General features: G+C 35.2%; 1 protein-coding gene across 1 annotated transcript in view; it reads left to right on the top strand.

Annotated features, from left to right (window-relative positions):
* The window catches only part of LOC150093903 (uncharacterized), a 72,335-nt gene extending 52,759 nt beyond the window's left edge, over nt 1–19,576 (top strand). The window contains exons 5-7 of the mRNA XM_090412854.1: nt 9,172–9,326; nt 15,270–15,454; nt 18,895–19,576. Coding sequence (XP_090268980.1) covers nt 9,172–9,326; nt 15,270–15,454; nt 18,895–19,070 — 516 coding nt within the window. The 3' untranslated portion in view covers nt 19,071–19,576. The remainder of the gene's footprint in view (nt 1–9,171; nt 9,327–15,269; nt 15,455–18,894) is intronic.
* The last annotated feature ends 463 nt before the right edge of the window (nt 19,577–20,039 follow it).

The following is a 20,039-nucleotide window of genomic DNA, read 5'->3' as shown; positions in this document are numbered from 1 at the left end:
TTACAAATCGCATTTTGGAATGTATTTATTTAGCATTTGGCTAAGAAGAATACATGCATATGCTACCACACACACAAAAAATGCATAAAAGAATACAATAGTGTGAAGTGACACTGTAGTCATATATATATATATATATATATATATACATACATACATACATACAGAAATATACAAATAACCATAAAATTAAAATTGAATGTCTAAGTTCGCAACCAGTCAATAGCATCAGTATAGAAAGTGTTATAAAGTCAGTTACTGGTCCCATGAAGGCTCTGTGTGGACAGTCAGATGTGATATGTTGTATAGTTTGGCCTCTCCTCACCACAGTCACAAGATGAGTTTGGTCTTATTCCCCAAGTAAATAAGGAAGCTCTGCACCTACCATGGTTGGTGCAAACCCTATTTAGGGAGGTCCATATTTTTCAAGATAGGTCGAACCCTGATGGAGGACTGTTTGGGTTAAAGACAGTCTGCCAGATTACTGGGGCTTTGGCAGTCCATTTCATGTGTCATGCTATTGTTGCATCATAGCCCTCAGTGACAAGTTGCTGTGCCATTATAATAGGTGGGTGGCTTGACTTAAGCCTCTGTGATGTAAAGCTGTCAATATCAGAGTGTATAGGAAGCGGTGGGTTCCGGCAAATTTTGTTATATTCGCAAATCAGGTTGTCTTTGCATCATAATTGTGGCGGTTGTTTGTGGCTCAGAACTGGTAACCAATATGATGGAGTAGTCTTTATTGATCCAGAAATGATACGCGTTGTCTGATTCAACACAGTATCAATTAATTTAACGTGTGCACTGTTCAGCCAGACAGCTGAGCAGTATTCAGCAGTTAAGTAGACGAGGCCCAGAGCAAATGTACTTAATGTGGGAGCACAAGTCCCCCAGATTGTTCCATTAAGTTTATGCAGTATGTTATTTCTGGTTCTGAGTTTGGCAACAGTATTGGAGAGATGTCTATTAAAGGAACAGGTTATGCCCAGATACTTTGGATTAAATTGTGCAGTAGTATGTTCCCATTTAGTGGCACTCTTAAGATGTCTCATGCTATGCTGCTGTTCAAATGGAAACAGCATGTTTCAGTCTTGGTAATGCTTGGAATAAGATGCCACTTCTCAAAGAAGTAGTTTAGCTCCTCTAAGTCAATAGTTAGTACGTGCTCTATAGTATAGAAGTTCTGGTGCTGGAATGTGTTGCATAAATCATCTGCAAATGCAAATTTTCTAGACATTGTCCTTGGAAGGTCAGAAATATACAAATTATAAAGAAGATTTACCAGAACTTACCCTTGGGGAGTCCATTAAGTATTTTTGGCTTGCCTCATATTATCATCTAGAACAACACTATTAGATAGAATAGTGTTGATCAGGTGGGTCATTTTTTTTTTTACATTTCAGTATTTTAAGGAGCTTGTAGATCATGCCGTTCCTCCATACAGTGTCATATGCAGCCGCCCAGTCTATAAAGACTGCACCAGTTTTAAGGCATTTTTCAAAACCAGATTCTATATGAGTCGTTAGGGCCAATACTTGATCTTCACAGTTGTGCCCAGGCCTGAAACACGCTTGTTCATGAGGGAAAATGTCATAATAATAGTACTAATTCTGTTGTAAATAAGTCTTTCTAGTAACTTAAGACAGACACTGAGCAGTGCTATAGGTCTATAGTTTCCATGTTTCAGGGTGGCTAATATCTTTGATTTTTTAAATTCTGCTGGTAATCGACCACTCTGTAGAATATTAGAAAAGAATTTTGTCAGCCATTCCACTCTCTCACACATGTCAGCCACTGTATTTGGTGCAGAGTGTTTTAAAAACTCAGGGTGAATATTATCAAATCCAGGTGCTTTACCAGTTTTCACTCCCTGGATTGCAGCTATAAGTTCTTCTTTGGTGAATGGATTTGATAGATTGGTCACTTCAGAACAACCTTCAAGTCTGGTCATTTCCTTCCTAATTATTTTAGTGTGGGTTTTTCTGATTTAACTCTAGGCAGATTCACTATCCGATTGGCAATATAGTTGGCACTAACAGCAGCTTTTGCATTGGGGTGATGGGAATTCCCACCAGACTTTTTAAGGAGACTCCATGCCTTCCTGCTTGAATGTTTAAAGTTCAGCCTTTTGATGGTGTCAATCCATTTGTTCTTTCTAACGTCATTTAAACTGTCAATAAGATCATCTGCAACATCCACATGTCCACTATTCAGAAAGTCGTTATAAAGTGCTTCACTGGTTTTGCTCCAGCCAGGTATGTATTCTTTTCTAGCACCTCTAGAGATGTGTTTTTTGGCTGTAGAAATTACTATTTTCACAAATCTTCAGTAGTTATAAGGTTGTGGTGGAATCCAACACACATTTTTATCTAGATCTGATGAAAACCTGTTCCAGTTTGCCTTGGCAAAATTCCAGCATGGCATTGGTGTAGTTTTGGTAATTGGGATTTGAAGGCCCACCTCAATAAAGACAGGGCGGTATTGACTGTGTAGGAATCTTCCTAAAATACGACGGCTGGTTGGCACCAGGAAGCCCCTTTGGTTGGTTGTTAGAAAACAAGTTAGGATTGGTGCCACTATATTCCATCTAGCTGAGTTAAGTGCAGTTATCCTTGGGATCGAAAATCAGCTGTATGTTGTTTGCCTCTGCCCACTCGGATAGCTTGGCACCATTTGCATCAGTTTCTCTATAACCCCATTGAGTATGATGACTGAGTCTCCAATATAAATAGCAGGATGTATTAAGCCTGGCAAAACTTTATCAGGCCAGCTTGTAGATGGTGACTTGTAGACATTAATTATTTTTAGGTCATTAACTTCTATAATAACTATAGATATGTTTGTAACATCGCTAGCAGAAATGAAACGGACCTTGATAATTGAGTTTCGGGCATAGGTGGCTACACCATGCATCTGATGATATGTTGCTACTATAAGGTTGAAACCTGGAATGGGCCCTCTTTCTCGTAGTTGTGACTCATTGTTTGCATGGGTTTCTTGTATGATGGCAATGTCAATTCTGTTGTCATCTAGTAAGACATTCACGCTTAGCCCTGCTGATACTTTCTATATTCAGTTGGTAGACTCTAAGCAGTTGTCCAAGGGAACCAAGTCTTAGGGCACTTCTGGTTGACAGGATGAGTCCTAGTTTTTGTCATTGTAATCTCATAAACTGTTTGCATATGCATGTACACTAATCCAGAAGATCCTAAGATAGTCTGGATGCCTAAGTCATTCTAGCTCTTTAGCATTACCCAGGATGCACCACGTGGAGGCAAACTAGAGTTGCATCCCAGAATGTCTATTAAAACAGATGATCCCATTCAAAGTGCCATCTCCCATCTAGGAGATCAACTACCATGATTTGACTCATGGTTAACTGTGGGCATAATAACATGTGGTGAGAACCTATCTCTTCAACATTTCGTAAGTATTCATGACTGTAAATCTGTGTGTTCACGTGGCCAGTTTTCATGTTCTCAGGGACAAAAAACACAACCCTACCTCTGTATGAAACTAGCTAACTCACCTTTAGTCGAAAGAGATCAGATAAAGGGTCCTCATGTCTTGGACAGGAATCGAACCCAGGTCTTTCTGACCATAGGGCTTTGTCTATACTGACTGAGCTGTGGAGACTCTTAAAACAGACGATACTTGTTTGTAAATCATGCACCGGTGTGAAGAAACCTGTGCTGTTGCTCTTGACATCTCCAAGACCAGACCCTTTTGATAGGTTTTGGCATTGAGGACTTCTCAACAAGTTACCATCATTTGGACTACCTTGTGTGGGTGGATTGCCAGTTTCCCTCGGGATCTGTTATCTCACCTGCCCTCTTCCTAATTTATATAAACGACCTGCTCCCATTGATGATAGCACTCCACTCGTCCTACTCATGACAAGTCTTGCAGTGCTCAAACATGCCATGCTTCAAAATCATCTAAGTCCTGAATTCTGATCTCTAAAGTATCCTTGATTGGGGTGAAAACAACCTAGTTAACCTCAATGCTTCCAAAATGCAGTTTGTCTTTTTTCTCATAAAAAAGACACATCTTCTTTGTATTACTTTTGATAATGCTCAGCTCAGTAGTCAAGACTAAATCTCTCTTACTCCAAACTTTTTGTGGTACAATCATATCACTTCTATAGCATCAACAGCTTCCAAAAAAACTTGGCATCCTGTTCTGGTCAAGACGGTACTTCTCTGCCGAACAGTTACTCTGTATAAATCCCAAATCTGACCAACATTGGAATACTGCTCTTGCATATAGGGTGGTGCACTTAAGACCTCCCTAAAAATTCTTGATGCCATTCAGAAAAGGACAGTCCAGTTGATAAATGACACTTCTCTTAGACTCTCTTTGGCTACTTTTCCATAGATCAGTTTCTGCATTGTCTATTCTGTTTCTTCTCCAGATGTATAGGAACTTGGGCTACAACTGCTCAGCATCCTTTTACAGTCAAACCATATACTCACCAAATCTGCTACTCTGTTGTCTTTCATTCCTTCAACTCTGTGGAATATTCTCCCTCCTGAAGCATTTCCTAAGGATTACAATTTTCAACAGTTCAAGATTATCAACAGATGACTATTCCTGACCCTTCCCTCACACAGCATCTGTTTGTTATAGGATCTTTTGCCTTTTATATGTGGAATATATATGTCTGGTAAACAACCTAACACACTTCAAAGTTGAAGGTACATTACTTCCATATTGTCTGTGAGGAATACAGGGAGCTGATTGGGCTTCACACTCACTGTCCAGTTCTCATTTTTACATGGTATGTTCATGCTGTGTTGTTAGGCATCCATCTGGATGCTGAATAAAGAGCAAAAGATTGGCTGGCAGTTTGAGAGTCAACCAACCAACCAAACTGCATTCTGTATTGACTGAAATTTCATATACATTATGATATTACAACAAAATCATTATGTTGGAGGTTTAATGGATTTTTTACAACACTCAGAAAGAATTAAATTAGAATCTAATACTCCTATATTTCGTCCTAGTCACTAGGACATCTATGGGGATTACAAAAACAATTAATGTAACATATACACAAATAACAAACAATACTAAGCCCAACCACGTGGGTGACACTAAAGTCCTATCTAGGTAGAGCGCCCTCTAAGGGCAGTAGTAGGTGGCCTGGAATGTAAAAAAAAAAATGTAAAAAAAAAACTTTCCTTCCACTCTCTTCTGTTCTGAGCTTTCTATTTGAAGGTTGTGTAGCTGTCTCCATTCAGCATGTCATCTAGCATTCTTTTCTTTACTCTTCCTCTGGCTCTTTTTCCATCTATTTTTCCTTCAATGGCATCTCTGATAATTCCATTTCCTCTCAGAATATGTCCGATCCAGTTTCCCTTTCTTCTTTTATCCTCTTTAACAGACTTCTTTCTTCTTCTACTCTTTTTAAGACCTCTTCAAAGTCTTAAAAAGTCTTTATAACCAAAGAAAGTTTCTGTCCATTTTACTTCTGAATAAATTCCATTTTCTATTAAAGGCATCTCTCCCCATTGCTATTCTTGCTTTTGTCACTTTTACATCTTCAATCACTGCTAATCATACTTCCTAGATATTTACATGTCTTTACTTGATTCAATTTTCCCCCATTTATTCTGATATCCGTATTTGCCTCTTTCCTTGCTACTTTCATTACCTTTGTTTTTCTTATGTTAATTTTCATTCCATAATTGATACAGGACTCCAGTAATCTGTTCAACAGATGTTGTAGTCCTGTTTCAGTATTTGATAATACGGCAAGACCTCGATTAATGCGCCTAATGCGTTCGTTAAAACAGGCGCATTAATCAAAAATGCACTAATTGAATATAGTAATCTATGGGAAAATGTATAATTCATTGCTCAGATTTTTTTTTTGACCCTTAAGTTTTTTTAATAAAAGAATTAGGGTATGTCTCAGGGCCTATTAAAGGAAAACCTTGAAGCTGAAAGACAAAACATATTCAGAATATAAATTTATTATTCTGCTTCTTAACAGAGAATTAAGCTAACATAGCTTGGCGGGCATTCTGTTTTCTTTTTTTCATGCAACTGACGGTATAGCCCTATTGCCTCTTCTGCAAATTTTACTGGTTTTGCTGCTTAAAAACTTCAATTGTATGAAAACTATTTTCAAATTGTTTCTGTGAAACCTCTTTGGGCTTGCCAGTGATTAAATTTTCTTCATGTTCTTCAGGATCTTCCTGCTGTGCATCTAAATTTAGCATGTTGGAATCACTCAACTTCTCAGAATGAGATAAAACTTAGATTCATTTGAAAAGCCTCTAAAATTATTTGCACAATGTGGAAGAATGTGCTTCCTAACGGCTCGCATATTGCTAGCAGTAATTTCATATGACTTTGCGACTTTATAACCAGGCTGAGATTTCTCTGATTTGGCTAGAAAAGTCTTGGAAGGCATTCGCTTCCCAAAAAAAAAAAGGCCGGTTTCATCGACATTAAATATTTGTTGATCACAATTTTCTTCAAAATCTCTGGATATCTCCTTTTCTGCACTTGCAGCTTTGCATGCGATTAGAACATTATGTAGGCTATTTCTCTTTTTGAAATGCTCAAATCACCCAGCATTAGCATGGAATTCTTATTCTTTTCCATCATTGATAGCTCTTTCTTTCAAAGTTGCAAAGAGGTTTAATGCTTTTGATTTAATAAGGCCAGTGTTTAACGGGATCCGTTTTTGGTTACAATCTTCGATCCATATAAAAAGAAGTCTCTCTAATTCAATCATTATAATACTTTGATTTCGAATTCATGCATGATGAACTTGAAGCAGCTTTACCTTTCTCTTTGTATTCAGCAGTTGATTCACCCATTTTTGTGTTCTTGTCCTATCTTTGCTCTGGACTCGCCTTGTTCATTTTTCTTTATTTCAAGTTTTTTTTCCAATTAGATTACTTTTCAGATCATTTTCACAATTTTATTTTTTGCTTACTAACTCTTTTACTCATGATTAAAGGTTAGGAAAATAATTTAAAATAAAAAAGTAAGGAAAACAAGAAAACAATTGTACAAGATATGATCAGCAAAATGCTATGTAAAGCAAACGACATAAATTTTGGCCGTAAATTTGGAACATAGTGTACATGGAAATAGTTTAGTATGCCATTAAATTACCTAAAATCTTCATAAACAACTAAATGTATATTATGTACCTTTTAAAAATCAAAAAATAACCTGGTAACTTCAGTCAGTTAACATTATAATTAATCATCTCCAGTTAGAGGAAGGGAGCATAACTGATGAACAGCTAGCCTTCATGTCCAAAAGCAGTTGCACCATCACCCATCCTAAAAGTATAGCATCTTCAGAACATTTACTGAGTGCTATTTGTTCAAATGATGCAGCCCTTGCACTGCCAAACTTTGGTACTTTTGCAACACTTTTTTTAGCCCCTGCATCCAGCTTACAAGATCACAGCAAAACTCTTTTCATCCTTTAAATTCAAGGTACTTCAGAAAGAATAGGATCAATTTATAACCCATGGCATTTAATCCTGCATAAGGAATGCTCAGAGTATGTTGGTCAGCTCTGACTTGCTATGTTTAAACCATCAGAAAGACGGTTTAAATACATTTTGAAATATATAAAGTTACTTGTGCTTGCAACTTATCCCACTTTTGGACAAACTTGGTTAGATCTGTGATTATCTGTATATAGCATATAGCAAGTCAGAGCTGACTGACCATACTTTGAGCATTCCTTGCATAGGATTAAATGCCAGGGTTATAAATTGATCCTATTTTTAGAATCTCATCTGCTATGAAACACTAACTCCCCCAACTTAAGAAACAATGGCTACATTAATTTGCTAAAGATCTGGGAGGCCATTTCTAAATTTTCTGAATTAACTTTTATCTGGCACTTTAGAGAGTTTTGCTCAGGACATGGACTGGTTATTACCAGTAAAATGTTCCAAACATAAATTCACATGGAGAGAAGAGGCAAGGAATAAGAAAAGTCTCACTATGTTATTGTTGATGTGATATTTTTCCCTCTGAATCAGAACACTAGAGTGTACAGAGGATTTGAAATTGGAAGTGATCTCCATTTAGTCCTGAGCAGGATAAAATTGAATTTCATATTAAAATGAAGAACATGTAAAAGTTTTAAAGTGAATAAAAGTTGAGCAGTTCTCAGATGTTAACTGTAGACTAAAATACACAAACATTATTCAAGAAAAAATGAAGAGTTTGAGAACAGGAACCAAACCTTTGAGATTCAGTGGCAAGCCCTGGAGAAAACATTGACTGATTTAGCCAGAGAAGCATGTGGTGAGGTTGTCTGCAAGGATAGAAAAATCAGAACTCCATGGTGGACATGGGAAGTTAGAAGCAGCTCTGAGCATTCCTTGGTCACTTAAACAGAATGGGAGAGGAAAGATTAGCAAAACAAGTGGTCTCTGCCAGGTTGGCAGAATAAGACCCAGAGAAAGACCAAGATATAGATGAATTGATATAGTAAAAAGTGCCTTAGAAGACAGAAATATAAGATCTGTTATATAAACTCATAGCTTGTTTAAGCGCTATTATGCAAGCAAAACATGAAGCATATTTAATTGATAGTTTTGTTTGTTGTATTGATCTCTTGTAACACTTGATTTCCTTTTGATAGTCTGATGTGCATTTTCTCTGAATAGATTGTTGTTAAAAGGAGGGGGAGAGTTCAAAAGGGAAGCAATATTTATCCAAATTGTAACTGAACTCAATTGTTTCATGAGCAGTCATAAACATATTGTAAATTGAATCACCTAACCTTTGAGGTTGCCCGATTGTTTTAATGGCATTACTATTGCAGTGCCTTTCCACCCTCCTGATAAGACTATTCGCTAATCTGAAAATAAAAGCTTCTACATTTGATGTTCAGAACATTTGGGGACATGCACGTGAATGTTATCATGAAATTCAAAAAATTATTTACTTTTTTAAATTTCTGTTGTACTCAGTAATATAAAGTAGCCTTATTTAGTTCCCGTAACATTTAATGGTTTGTAATAATGCTTTCTATAGTATCGTGTGTTGGCAGTTGACTATGTATTTAAAGTAAATTGCATTATAAAGTAATGTATTATTGGTTGGAAACAGAATGTCTTTCCCATTTTTAGCTTTTTTTTTTTTATATTTTATACATCTTTCTTACAATACTCTTTAGTTAGCTGATGATGTTTCGGGAAGAAATGCAGAGGTGGTGTATAGAGACAGAAGTACTGGTCAAAAAAGAGATCTCAAAAAAGAGCATCAGAAAAAGAAAGAAGAGGAGCAAAAAGAAGCAGAAAAGCAAAAAAAATATAATGAATGGGGAAGAGGGTTTGTATACATTTAACCTTTTTTAATCGTGGAACAAAAGATAAATTAGTCTCATAATTAAATCAGTAATGTTTTAATATTTCTAAATATAATTTAGTGAGAAACAGAATGAATTTCCTTTAGAATTGTACTTATTGGGCTGGGATGTATGTTGTTTGTTATAGTGAGTACGTTATAATGGTGTTTGATATAGTGAAAGTAAACTGCAATATGAATAATCCTGTAATATTTTCTGTTGGGGAAAAAAAATTATCTTTCCTGCATTTCACTTAATCTCCTGTTCTGTTATGGCATTGAATTAGCTGCACTTCCTGAGTCCTCTTAATAGTCATTCAGAACACTGTTACTAGAAGTAAAGAAGTTATGTCTGTGACCATCATTTGAGTCTTTGTGGTTTATTCAGTTTCAAGGATATCCTTTTTGTTTGAAAGACCTAGGTTTGGATCTCACCTAGGATGTGAAGAACCTTCAGCAAGACTTGTAAAATGAAGGTGAGTTTGCCAATCCCATATAGAGAAGACAGGTTTTACATATAGAGAAGAAACCTAAGTTTCCAGGAGGAAACTTAGTTTTTACATCCCACAGAATAAGAAAACTGGTCAGAAGAACACACATGCAAAAGTGTGTTTTGATGAAAGTCATTACATTTGGCATTGCAATATCACAACCAAGATTGTATAGTTTTGCAAAATTATCACTAAGTAACTCGGTTATTTGATTTGCTTCTGTTACTTCCCTGCCATGAACACTTTAAGTCATCTTTACATAGTTATTCTCCTTTTACTTGCCACATAACGAAAGAACTCCTTAGGATTTCTTGTGGACACAGCTAGCTTTCTGTTATAATTCACTTTGGCCTTCCTTACCATATATATCATCTTCCTTTGACTGTACCTTGTACTGCTCATTGTATGCTGATCACCGTTTTCTTTATACTCTCTCCAACTTTCTTTATCTGCTATTCCTGCTTAATACCATTCATCCATCTTACTCCTACTTGATTTATTCTCCTAACTCAGTATACAGTCTCATACTGCTTTCCTGAAACACCTCTTGACAACCTCCCATGCATCATCATCTTTCTCCTCGAAATTCTCATGCCACGAAACTACTGAAAGCTGACTTCTCAGCATGTCATAATCACCAGTTTTGTAATTTCTTATATACCCCTTCTCAACAGAAAATTCTACACATCTCACAATCTCCCGGGTCAAGACAACATGACTGCTTTCCCCAAGTGGAGAAAGTTGATTGTGTGGCTGAGTTTGATTATTGATATGTTCTCTGATGCTCTGACCAGATCCAACATGCTTTAACCTCTTCATCCCTCCATTATATGCTGTCTCAGGTAATTTTCTTCACAACTGTATAAACTTAATTTTCTTTCTTCTTTCCAATTTATGTTCCCATTGTTAAAATTCCCCATAATAATTACTCAACCTGCTCTCATCATGCAAATTTGCTGATTTGCAATCTACATTTTCCGTTATACCCCCTGGATTATAGCAGCAACCAATTATATATTTTATCTTATTGATCTTTATCTCACACCAAATAGTCTCAAATGAACTGCCCTCTACCTCTGCATGCCTATCCTCTTGAGTCACTTCTATCTTTTTTGGCTTCAATTCTTTGGCTATCATTAGCGAAACCTCTTCTCCTATGTTCTCCCTGAAAACACTATCACCTTTAATCAACCAAATCTCTCTAATTCTTATAATTTTTGGCCAGGTTTTACTAATGCCAAAAATTCCTCACACTTATTGCAAATACTTCTGGCATTAGTATACATACAAGGTGTGGCTATTACATAATGAGACTGCAAAAATGTGGTTTATTATTACGATTGTACAACTTAATTGTTATCCCCTTCAACATACTCCCCTCTATCTATACACCGTTGCATATAAATTTTCCATTGTTGGAAGTAATGCTGCAAGTCATCAGGTGTTATCTGCTTCAGTAGCACTGCCATTTTCTCCTTTACCTCATTCACTAACTGAAAATGGCTGACCACGGAGCCGGACTTGCAGGAGATCATCATCACATGTGATGAGATGTGAATTTTCCAGTACGATCCAGAAACAAAGACAATCGATGCACTGGAAAACTCCCACGTCACCAAGAATGAAAAAAGCAAGCATGAGCAAGTCAAAACTGAAGGCAGGCACTGGTCGTATTTTTTTATATATATATATATATATATATATATATATATATATATATATATATTAATGGCCTTGTAATGGTTGAATGGGTACCTGAGGGTCAGACAGTTAACCAACATTATTACCTTGAGATTCTGGTCAAGCTGAGACCGAGTGAGGAGAAAGAGACTCGATCTGTGGAAGAACAACGCTTGGATTCTCCATCAGTACAGCACTCCAACCCACAGTGCACTGTCTGTAAAGCAGTATCTGGCTGATAAGAAGATCTCAGTGTTGGACCATCCACCTTACTTGCCGGACTTGGCTCCATGCGACTTTTACGTTTTTTTCCAAAGTTGAAATCTGCATTGAAGGGCACCCATTTTCAGTCAGTGAATGAGGTAAAGGAGAAAACGGCAGCACTGCGTCCAACAATGGAAAATTCATATGCAACGGTGTATAGATGGGGGGGTACGTTGAAGGGGATAACAAATCCACATTTTTGCAACCAGTCTCGTTATTTAATAGCCACACCTCGTATACTACAATACTCCTTGTTTGAATTAGCCCACTCTGGTACAATTTATTTTCTGAGGTTTAATCCCTTTTCACAGGGGTGGGGTGGGTATGTGCACGTGCACACACACACACCAGAGGCTTCATTCTCAAAACTAAACTGAAGTAATTTCTCATTTTACTTAAGTAAATGACTTGCTCTAATAAAGGGATTTGCTCTGAAATCTTAAATGTATGCATGTGTTTGTTCATCTTCTAGTTTGTGCACCCTTATAGATTCAACACAAGTTATTATGATCCTAGAAGAATGTTTGGGAACATATGGGTTTGAACTATGGGAGCTCCCACCGCTGTCCACCTTTAAAAAAAATTTTATATATATATATAAAAAAAAACAACGGGTTTTTCAAAAAAATTTTTTAAAAGTTTGCATACCTCTTGACTCACCAATAATTCTCAGGCATCTCTCAACCTCCTCCCCCTTTCCCATTCAGTCATACTTCCTTCAACAATGAATATATATCACCATATGCCGGGATGTCACTGAAAAAGAAGACAGCCAGCAACATCCACAAAGGTGTATCCAATTTTTTTTTTTCTCCTACATATTCTTCATATATCTCTACATATAAAACATCAGTAATGCCCTAGAATTTGAGTAAAAAGCCAATGATATTATTTAAAAAAAAAAAAAAAAAGGAATGGGATTCTCCTAAACAAAAATAGACTAAATAGCCATAAAAATAATGATCTAACAGTGTTTCAGGACTAGTTACTTAGTAACAACTCTGCCAAGTTGGTTCTTACACCAGGTTTTTTTTAGTAGTAGTCTGGGTCCTTTTTATTCAGACTTTTCTGCTAATCTTTCACATCTAATTTAGTTTAAGTGGCCTTTTATCTTAAAAGAGTTGAACCTGACATCATACAATAACCACAACTAGCAGAAAATGCAAAATTATCTCTTTCAGATATCCTTTCACCAGTTATTTCTTGTATAATGAGACTTGTGGAATATCCATAACTTTAATTTTTACTGTTATATGTGCAATACTATAATTTCACTGGTCAATATAATCTCAGCAGATTTTTTTTAAAAAATCAGAATATTTACAAATGGGTGTGAACTTCTCTTATCCACATCATATAACTTTTGTCCTCCTTCCTTTTTACTACAATTTATTATTGTAAATATGTCAACAATGTCTTATGCCTTGGAGTATTATTTCTGTAATTACTTTTGTTACCTGATATGTTTTCTGAATAAATCATCTTGTATTTGGGAGGATTTAATCTTAGTTTTGTCTCATAATACCAGTTCTGTCATTTGTTTTGCTTGTTTTAATGCTTTCCTATTGATACTTCATGTTACTGATGCCTATATGCAATTCTGTCAAGTTAAGATTATTTTTGTGACTGTTCATCCTAGTCTTCTGGCAAAAACATTGAACTCTGAGTAACATCTCACCAGCCTGACATTGAAAAATGTTCTGCCATCATTGTGTGTGTTTTAAACTTGGTTTATGTTGATTTTTCAGTTTGCATTCTTTTTATTTTTAACCACCTGTGGATAAATTATAAGCATAGCCACTTGTCCAGAATTATGTTTAGGCCTTCAGTACAAACATTAAAATGAAAATATTACCTATCCTGTCATTTTTGTATTTTCTTCTTCCTAACATGGAATTTAGGCCAAGTAGCCTGTTCCGGTCTCATGCCATCTCTTTCTTGGTCTTCCGATTCTTCTTTTTCCACTTATTTTGTATCTGTATAATATTTTTGGTAGTCTGCTGTTGTCCATTCTATTTAAATGTTCTAGCCATTTTTGTTTATACATCTTATGTAGTAATTAATTGGCTTTATTTTCAAGGATGGTAAGATTTCTTCGTTTGTTTTGTGGTCCCACTTGGTATATCCAGCTGTTTTCTGAGGAACTTCATTTCTGCTGTTTGAATTCGTTTTTCCTCTTTCCTTTTCATGGTTCATGTTTCACTTCTGTATAGTAGAGTTGGTTTTGACAAGACATTATATTGTCTAATTCTAGTGTGTTTTTGCCTTAGGGATGGCTTAAATATATTATTTATTATGCCATTTACTTTGACAAAGTTTGATATTTTAGTGTCTGTCTTTTTTTTGTTCGTATGATAGATCACATCCCAAGTATCTGAAAGTGTTTACTTATTCTAGTATTTTATTATCTATCAATATTTTACTTCTTATTGGGTTTTCTCCTTTGAATGCCATTATTTTTGTTTTTTCTTTAGATTTTGTCATATTGTATTGCTTGAGATATCATTTAATGATTTTAATGATCTTTGTAATCACCTTCTGATGTAGCTAATACTATTTGATCATCTGCAAATAGTAGTGTATCTATCTTCATTTGCAGGGTCATTTGTATACAAAATGGGTTATGCTGTTTCCAGATTGTTAATATTTCATTTATATATATATTGAAAAGCAGAGGTGAGAGGGTACATCCATGTCGTACTCCTCTTGATATATCTTTCCATTCTGGGGTGTGTTCTAATTTAACTGCTATTTTATTTCCTGTATATATTTCTTCAATAGATTGTAAAAGTTGGTTTGGTATGTTTAAATCGGTTAATATTTTAAACAATTTTTGTCTACTAATTTTGTCAAAGGCTTTTTCATAATAAAGGCCACATGTGTTTCTTTTTAAAATTCTCTTCTCTTTTCTATTAATAATTTTTTGAAGTAAAAATTGGATCTATGCAGGATCAGCCTTTTTTGAAACCATTTTTGTATAAAAGGCTAAATGGTATACTGACTTTGTTCAAATTGCTAATGGTCTGTAATGCATTCAAATTGGATTGTAGATAGATATGGAAAATATTTGTACCATATTTTCGATATGCTGTTTTTGTATAAGAACTTACGTTCTTATTTTCATCCATGTTATTAGAAAAGGCTTAAATGCATCTGATTGCTGTCTTAAAGCTAATGTGTCTGGGAACATTAAAACATGTATTTCTCGCATTCGTGTTTTTTTTTTTTTTTTTTTTTATAAATGTTATTATTGTACATAGTTTTAAAGATAAATTAAAAATACATTTAATTGCATGTCAACACAATGATCTATCCTAAAAATAATCATGAGTTTTGTATAAAGTGATTATGAAAAAATAAAAACTTTTTGTGTAGATTTAATTTTTGGTGTCTTGTTAGTAAAAATAGATAATTTTCACACATATATTGAAAGGAATATTACTGATCAGAATGTCAATATTTCTGAATTAAATATGCGTTTTAATATTTTCAGATTGAAACAAATGGAAGAACAGAAAAAACGTCTAGAAGAAGAACTTTATGAAATGTCTAAACCACTTGCACGTTATGAAGATGATCCAGACCTTGACCTTCATCTGAAGGAACAAGAGCGTGAAGGGGATCCAATGCTTGAATTCATTCATAAAAAGAAAAAGAAACATCAGACAAAATCGAAGGGTATGGCCTTCATATAATCATATTGGTTGGTGATTATCTCAGAACTAGTGAACCTTCACTTGTGTCGCCTTACAATAATTGTGTTGATCCTCTTTATAATTGTTTTTGCCACTTCAGTAGTGGGAATTCATGTCCACTGAACTTCAATGACATGCAGAAAAACTAGTCAAAAGACAAATTGTTCTCTTTCCATCATGCTTCTCAAACTCTTGTATTGATGACGAGAATGAGCATCTCTTTCTGCTGTACCAAATACTGCACATGTAGTGCTTCTGGTTTTATGCCAGCAGGAGATCAGAAAATATCTTGAGCATTTCGGATATCAGTCTTTCATCCTTGATGGTATCAACCTCTTTATAATTTCCCTTTTTCTTGCATTTACTATTTGAGAAAATTAGTGTACATCCAACTTATCTAAAACAACAGACAAATCTGTAACATCTCTTTATCAGTTCATTATTCTGACCTTGGTAGTTATTGGAAAATAATGAAGAAATTATTAATTCCTATCTCATATACTACCTTGGTTTCATTTGATCAACAATTACTAGTATACACTTTATTAGGGACACCTTCATTTTCCTAAATGGGGGAAGTGTTTCTAATAAAGTGGTTGTGGGAAGATTCGAAGTTTGAAATGCATCAGATCTTCTCACAACCACTGGGGGCGGGGGGCAGAGCGATCCTAGTATATATATATATAGAGAGAGAGAACTGGAGAGTTTGTTAGAATGCAATCCTCAACATTGGAGTTGCCTTAGCTTCCACTACTTAAAAACTTTCCAAGTTTCTTAAGTGGTGCATGAAATATGAATCAATCTGTTTATTTTATAATGCCGAAATGAATACGTTTAGGCTCTCTGCTAATTACTCTTAAAAAATGACTGCTTTATTTATGAAAAATACAATTCTTTGAAACAGAGTTGCTTTGGTAGTGAATGAGGATTCTTATTTTAAGGTTTCTGTCTGATCTGATGAAAACTAGCAGTTTGAAACAGCTCTCAGGTCAGTGAAACCTTAATCAAAAAGAACTAATTAAAGGTGAATATACGGATGCCTTGGCATCACGTCTTTTTAGTAATGTAAGCAAATGCAACTCTGATGCCAAAGATTGCATTTTCATATGCTCTCCAGTCAGTTTTTGAAACTTTCAGTTTATATACACACACACACACACACACACACACTAGGGGCTCTGGCGCCTACGGCGACCAACCTCCCGAGTTCCGGGCTGGTAAGCCAGCGACAAAAAACGTGACATAGAAACGTTTCGAATTTCGGCTTATCTTTTTATCTATATATATATATACAGGGTGTTCGGGATAAATTTGACATATTTATAATTAATTATATTTTTCCGTAAGTTACATGTATTAACACACACTTCTCTTCATTTAAAAGTTTGGACCCTTCTTCATTCATATACAAGATGTCAGAAAGGATGGATAGCTGGAACCCACCTGAATCATGGAAGAGAATAACTTGTATCATGATGATTCTTGCCCGCCATCAAAATAAGGATATTACGACTGCTGCCCAATGCTCCCTGAATACAGTAAAAACAATCAGGCATGAACTAGAGACTTGCAATGGTGACTACGAGGATGTAGCAAGAAGAAAGATCCCTAGCAGACGATCTGATTGCGTTCGTACAGCAGAATTCCTCGCAAATCTGCAGGAACAGGTGTTGAAGAACCCTGGCATTGGAATTCGGGCTTTGTTCGTGGAGTTGCTAACTGTAGTCAAGCCCTGGATAACAAGGGTAGCCAATGGTAGGCCGTATGTATGGCAGCAGGATTCGGCCCCTTGCCACACCTCTGGGAAAAGTCAAAAATGGTTGTCTGAAAATTTCTACGACTTCACCAGTCCAAATGTTTGGCCTCCAAACTCCCCAGACCTTAACCCCATGGATTATTTTGTATGGGGCGCAGTTGAAAAAGACACCAATCGCACTTCCAGTAATACAAAAGCCCAGTTAATGGATAAAATTAAAACAGTTTTTGCGGCCCTTCCCAGGGAGACTGTAGCATCAGCTTGTTCGAGGTTCCGAAGCAGAATTGAAGCTGTGATCGATGCTAATGGTGGTTATTTTGAGTAAATCTTGTTGATAGTATTGTAATTAACTCTGCCTGTAATGTTTTTTTGTCAATTCATTAAATTTAATAGATACAAAGAAGATTTTCTTTTTCCTTACGAAACTGTCAAATTTATCCCGAACACCCTGTATATATATATATATATATAGAGTACATTTTTATTCCCCCTCCCCATATGGTCACTGATTAAGTGAACTATTATTATATATGTTTTTTAATCTTTCTTCATTCTGCAATGTCTGAAGTGCTGATATTTGGGCAAAGCATAATTAATTAAATTTTATAAACATATGTTTTGAACAAAAAAATACTCATTAAAATTTTTCATAGATTTTTAATGTTTTATTGAAACCATTTGTTTATAAACATTAAAGTTTATATTGAATCATAATGAATTAAATCTTATTTTAAGGTTTCTGTCTGATCTGATGAAAACTAGCAGTTTGAAACAGCTCTTGCCAAAATGAAATGCTTTTGCCAAATCCAGCTTTTTGCACATTCCTAATTTTTACTTGTTAGAATCTCTGCATAAACTCCCTTTGATAGGACAGTATCCTATCAAAATGCTTACTTAATAACCCTTTCTGGGCAAACCTAAGCTTCTAGCCACTAGCCCTGAGTTGCCAATCTTCAGTTAGTTTCATTCAGATGATGTGGGTGTGATGTGTAATTTCTAACTAGGTGCTTGGCATACATTGACATCTAATTCTTGCTGGTAGCTAATCTTTGCCATGTTCAACAAGCTTCCTTCTTGAGGGTTTCCTTTTGTCTCTTCCCCTTCTGATAAGCTGATAGCTTCTTAATATTGCTTGTTATCCCATGAAACACAGGACTAGAATGTTACACATGCTGTCTGTCACACATGACGCTATAACCACCATCACAAAGCATGATTTGTCATTTCCTTGTCACTTAAATAATTTTTGTGAGAATTCAGTCTTACAAAAGAATTTCAGCTATAAGACTCAATTTTAATACAAATGATCATAAAACCATGCACTTTTTTTTTTTTTTTGTTTTTTAGACCATTTCATTTGTGCATCTTCATTCAGTATAGCTTTTAAGTGCTTAGATAAATGCTAGTTTGACCATTTATTTTGATATTAGTATTATGAATAATCTCTCGTTTACTTTCCCTTTTGTATATTGCTCTTTTAGCTTAAAAACTGCACTTATATTTTTTTTGTTATCCACGAAAAGATCCCAGATGTTTTTAACTAAATTTTTGTAAAATTTTTATCATTCTATATGTATAATATATATTTATTATATTCCTTATACAAAATATTTACATGCATATATAAATGACATGCGCATAGTTCTAATTGATACTTATTATCACAGGTCCACCAACATATAAAGGTCCCCCACCACCACCAAATCGGTACAATATTCAGCCAGGATTTAGATGGGATGGAGTTGACCGATCCAATGGTTTTGAAAAGAGAATTTTTGAACAAAGAGCTAGTAAAAGTTCCATGCAGGAAGAGGCATATAAATGGAGTGTGGAAAACATGTAGCTTTTTTCTTTTCCATCTGCATAATAACCATCAATCACATACTGTATGTAAATAAATATCCCAGTCATGCATGTAATAAAATGTCTCTTAAAAGTTACATATGACTTAATATTACTGAAAATTATGATGCTCCTAAAATCTTTACAATATAAAAGAAAAGTTAAACTATTTTTGGGAATGGAGCAGACCCTTTTGTAATGACTAGGCTTAAACAGTTGAATTTAATAAGATTTAAAATGAAGGATATTAATTAACATACCTGTGTCTTGAAAGTAAGGATGGTGAAAACTTGACTAAAGACTTGATTAGAGCAGAAACAGTATGCAATTTAAAGTAGTGGATACAAGATAGCAACAAGTATAGAAAATACATGAAGATAAATAAGAAGTTTAAAACCAGTGATGAAAATGTTAAAACCCAAAAATATGAATTTGTAAACATTGGATTTTGAAAGATCCAAGAATAAAAAAAACCTGTATAAAGAATAAATAAAGCAACAAATATGATGGGTGCTAGCTGTTTTGTTACATTAAAACATTATCAGATGAGTAAAGCAGAAAACTGAGCCAACCATGCTGCCTTTTTGTACAAAGTATTAGGTGGAGTTTGTTCAAGAGTATTCAATAATTGGACTGGTGTTGGAGAGTACATGGGTGTAATTTATTTTGGTTAATTGCCATGAAGGGAATAGTAAATAGGGGCTTCATGTGTATGGCACATTGGGTAGTTCTTATTGCCAGCGATTCAGAACAACGTAATGTGGATTCATTTTCCTGGAAATCGATGATAACCTTTTCAATTTCAGGGATATGTTTAGATTGCATTGCATGTGAGGATATTTCATTAGTAGGATTTTGGTAGTTTCTGGTATGTTTTGTGTGTTTTTTCTTTGTGGTGGAAAGTAGATAGTCAAGGGTGGGAATATTACAATCTCAAAAGTGTTCAATTAGGCTAGGCTTGATAGAACAA

The sequence above is a fragment of the Typopeltis vanoorti genome, chromosome 23 (genome assembly GCF_054136105.1).
Source record: "Typopeltis vanoorti isolate ZY-2024b chromosome 23, IOZ_Tvanoo_1.0, whole genome shotgun sequence".
NCBI classification, from domain to species: Eukaryota; Metazoa; Arthropoda; class Arachnida; order Uropygi; family Thelyphonidae; genus Typopeltis; species Typopeltis vanoorti.
The sequence above is the reverse complement of the archived record's forward strand: the minus strand, read 5'-3'. Positions and strand labels throughout refer to the sequence as shown.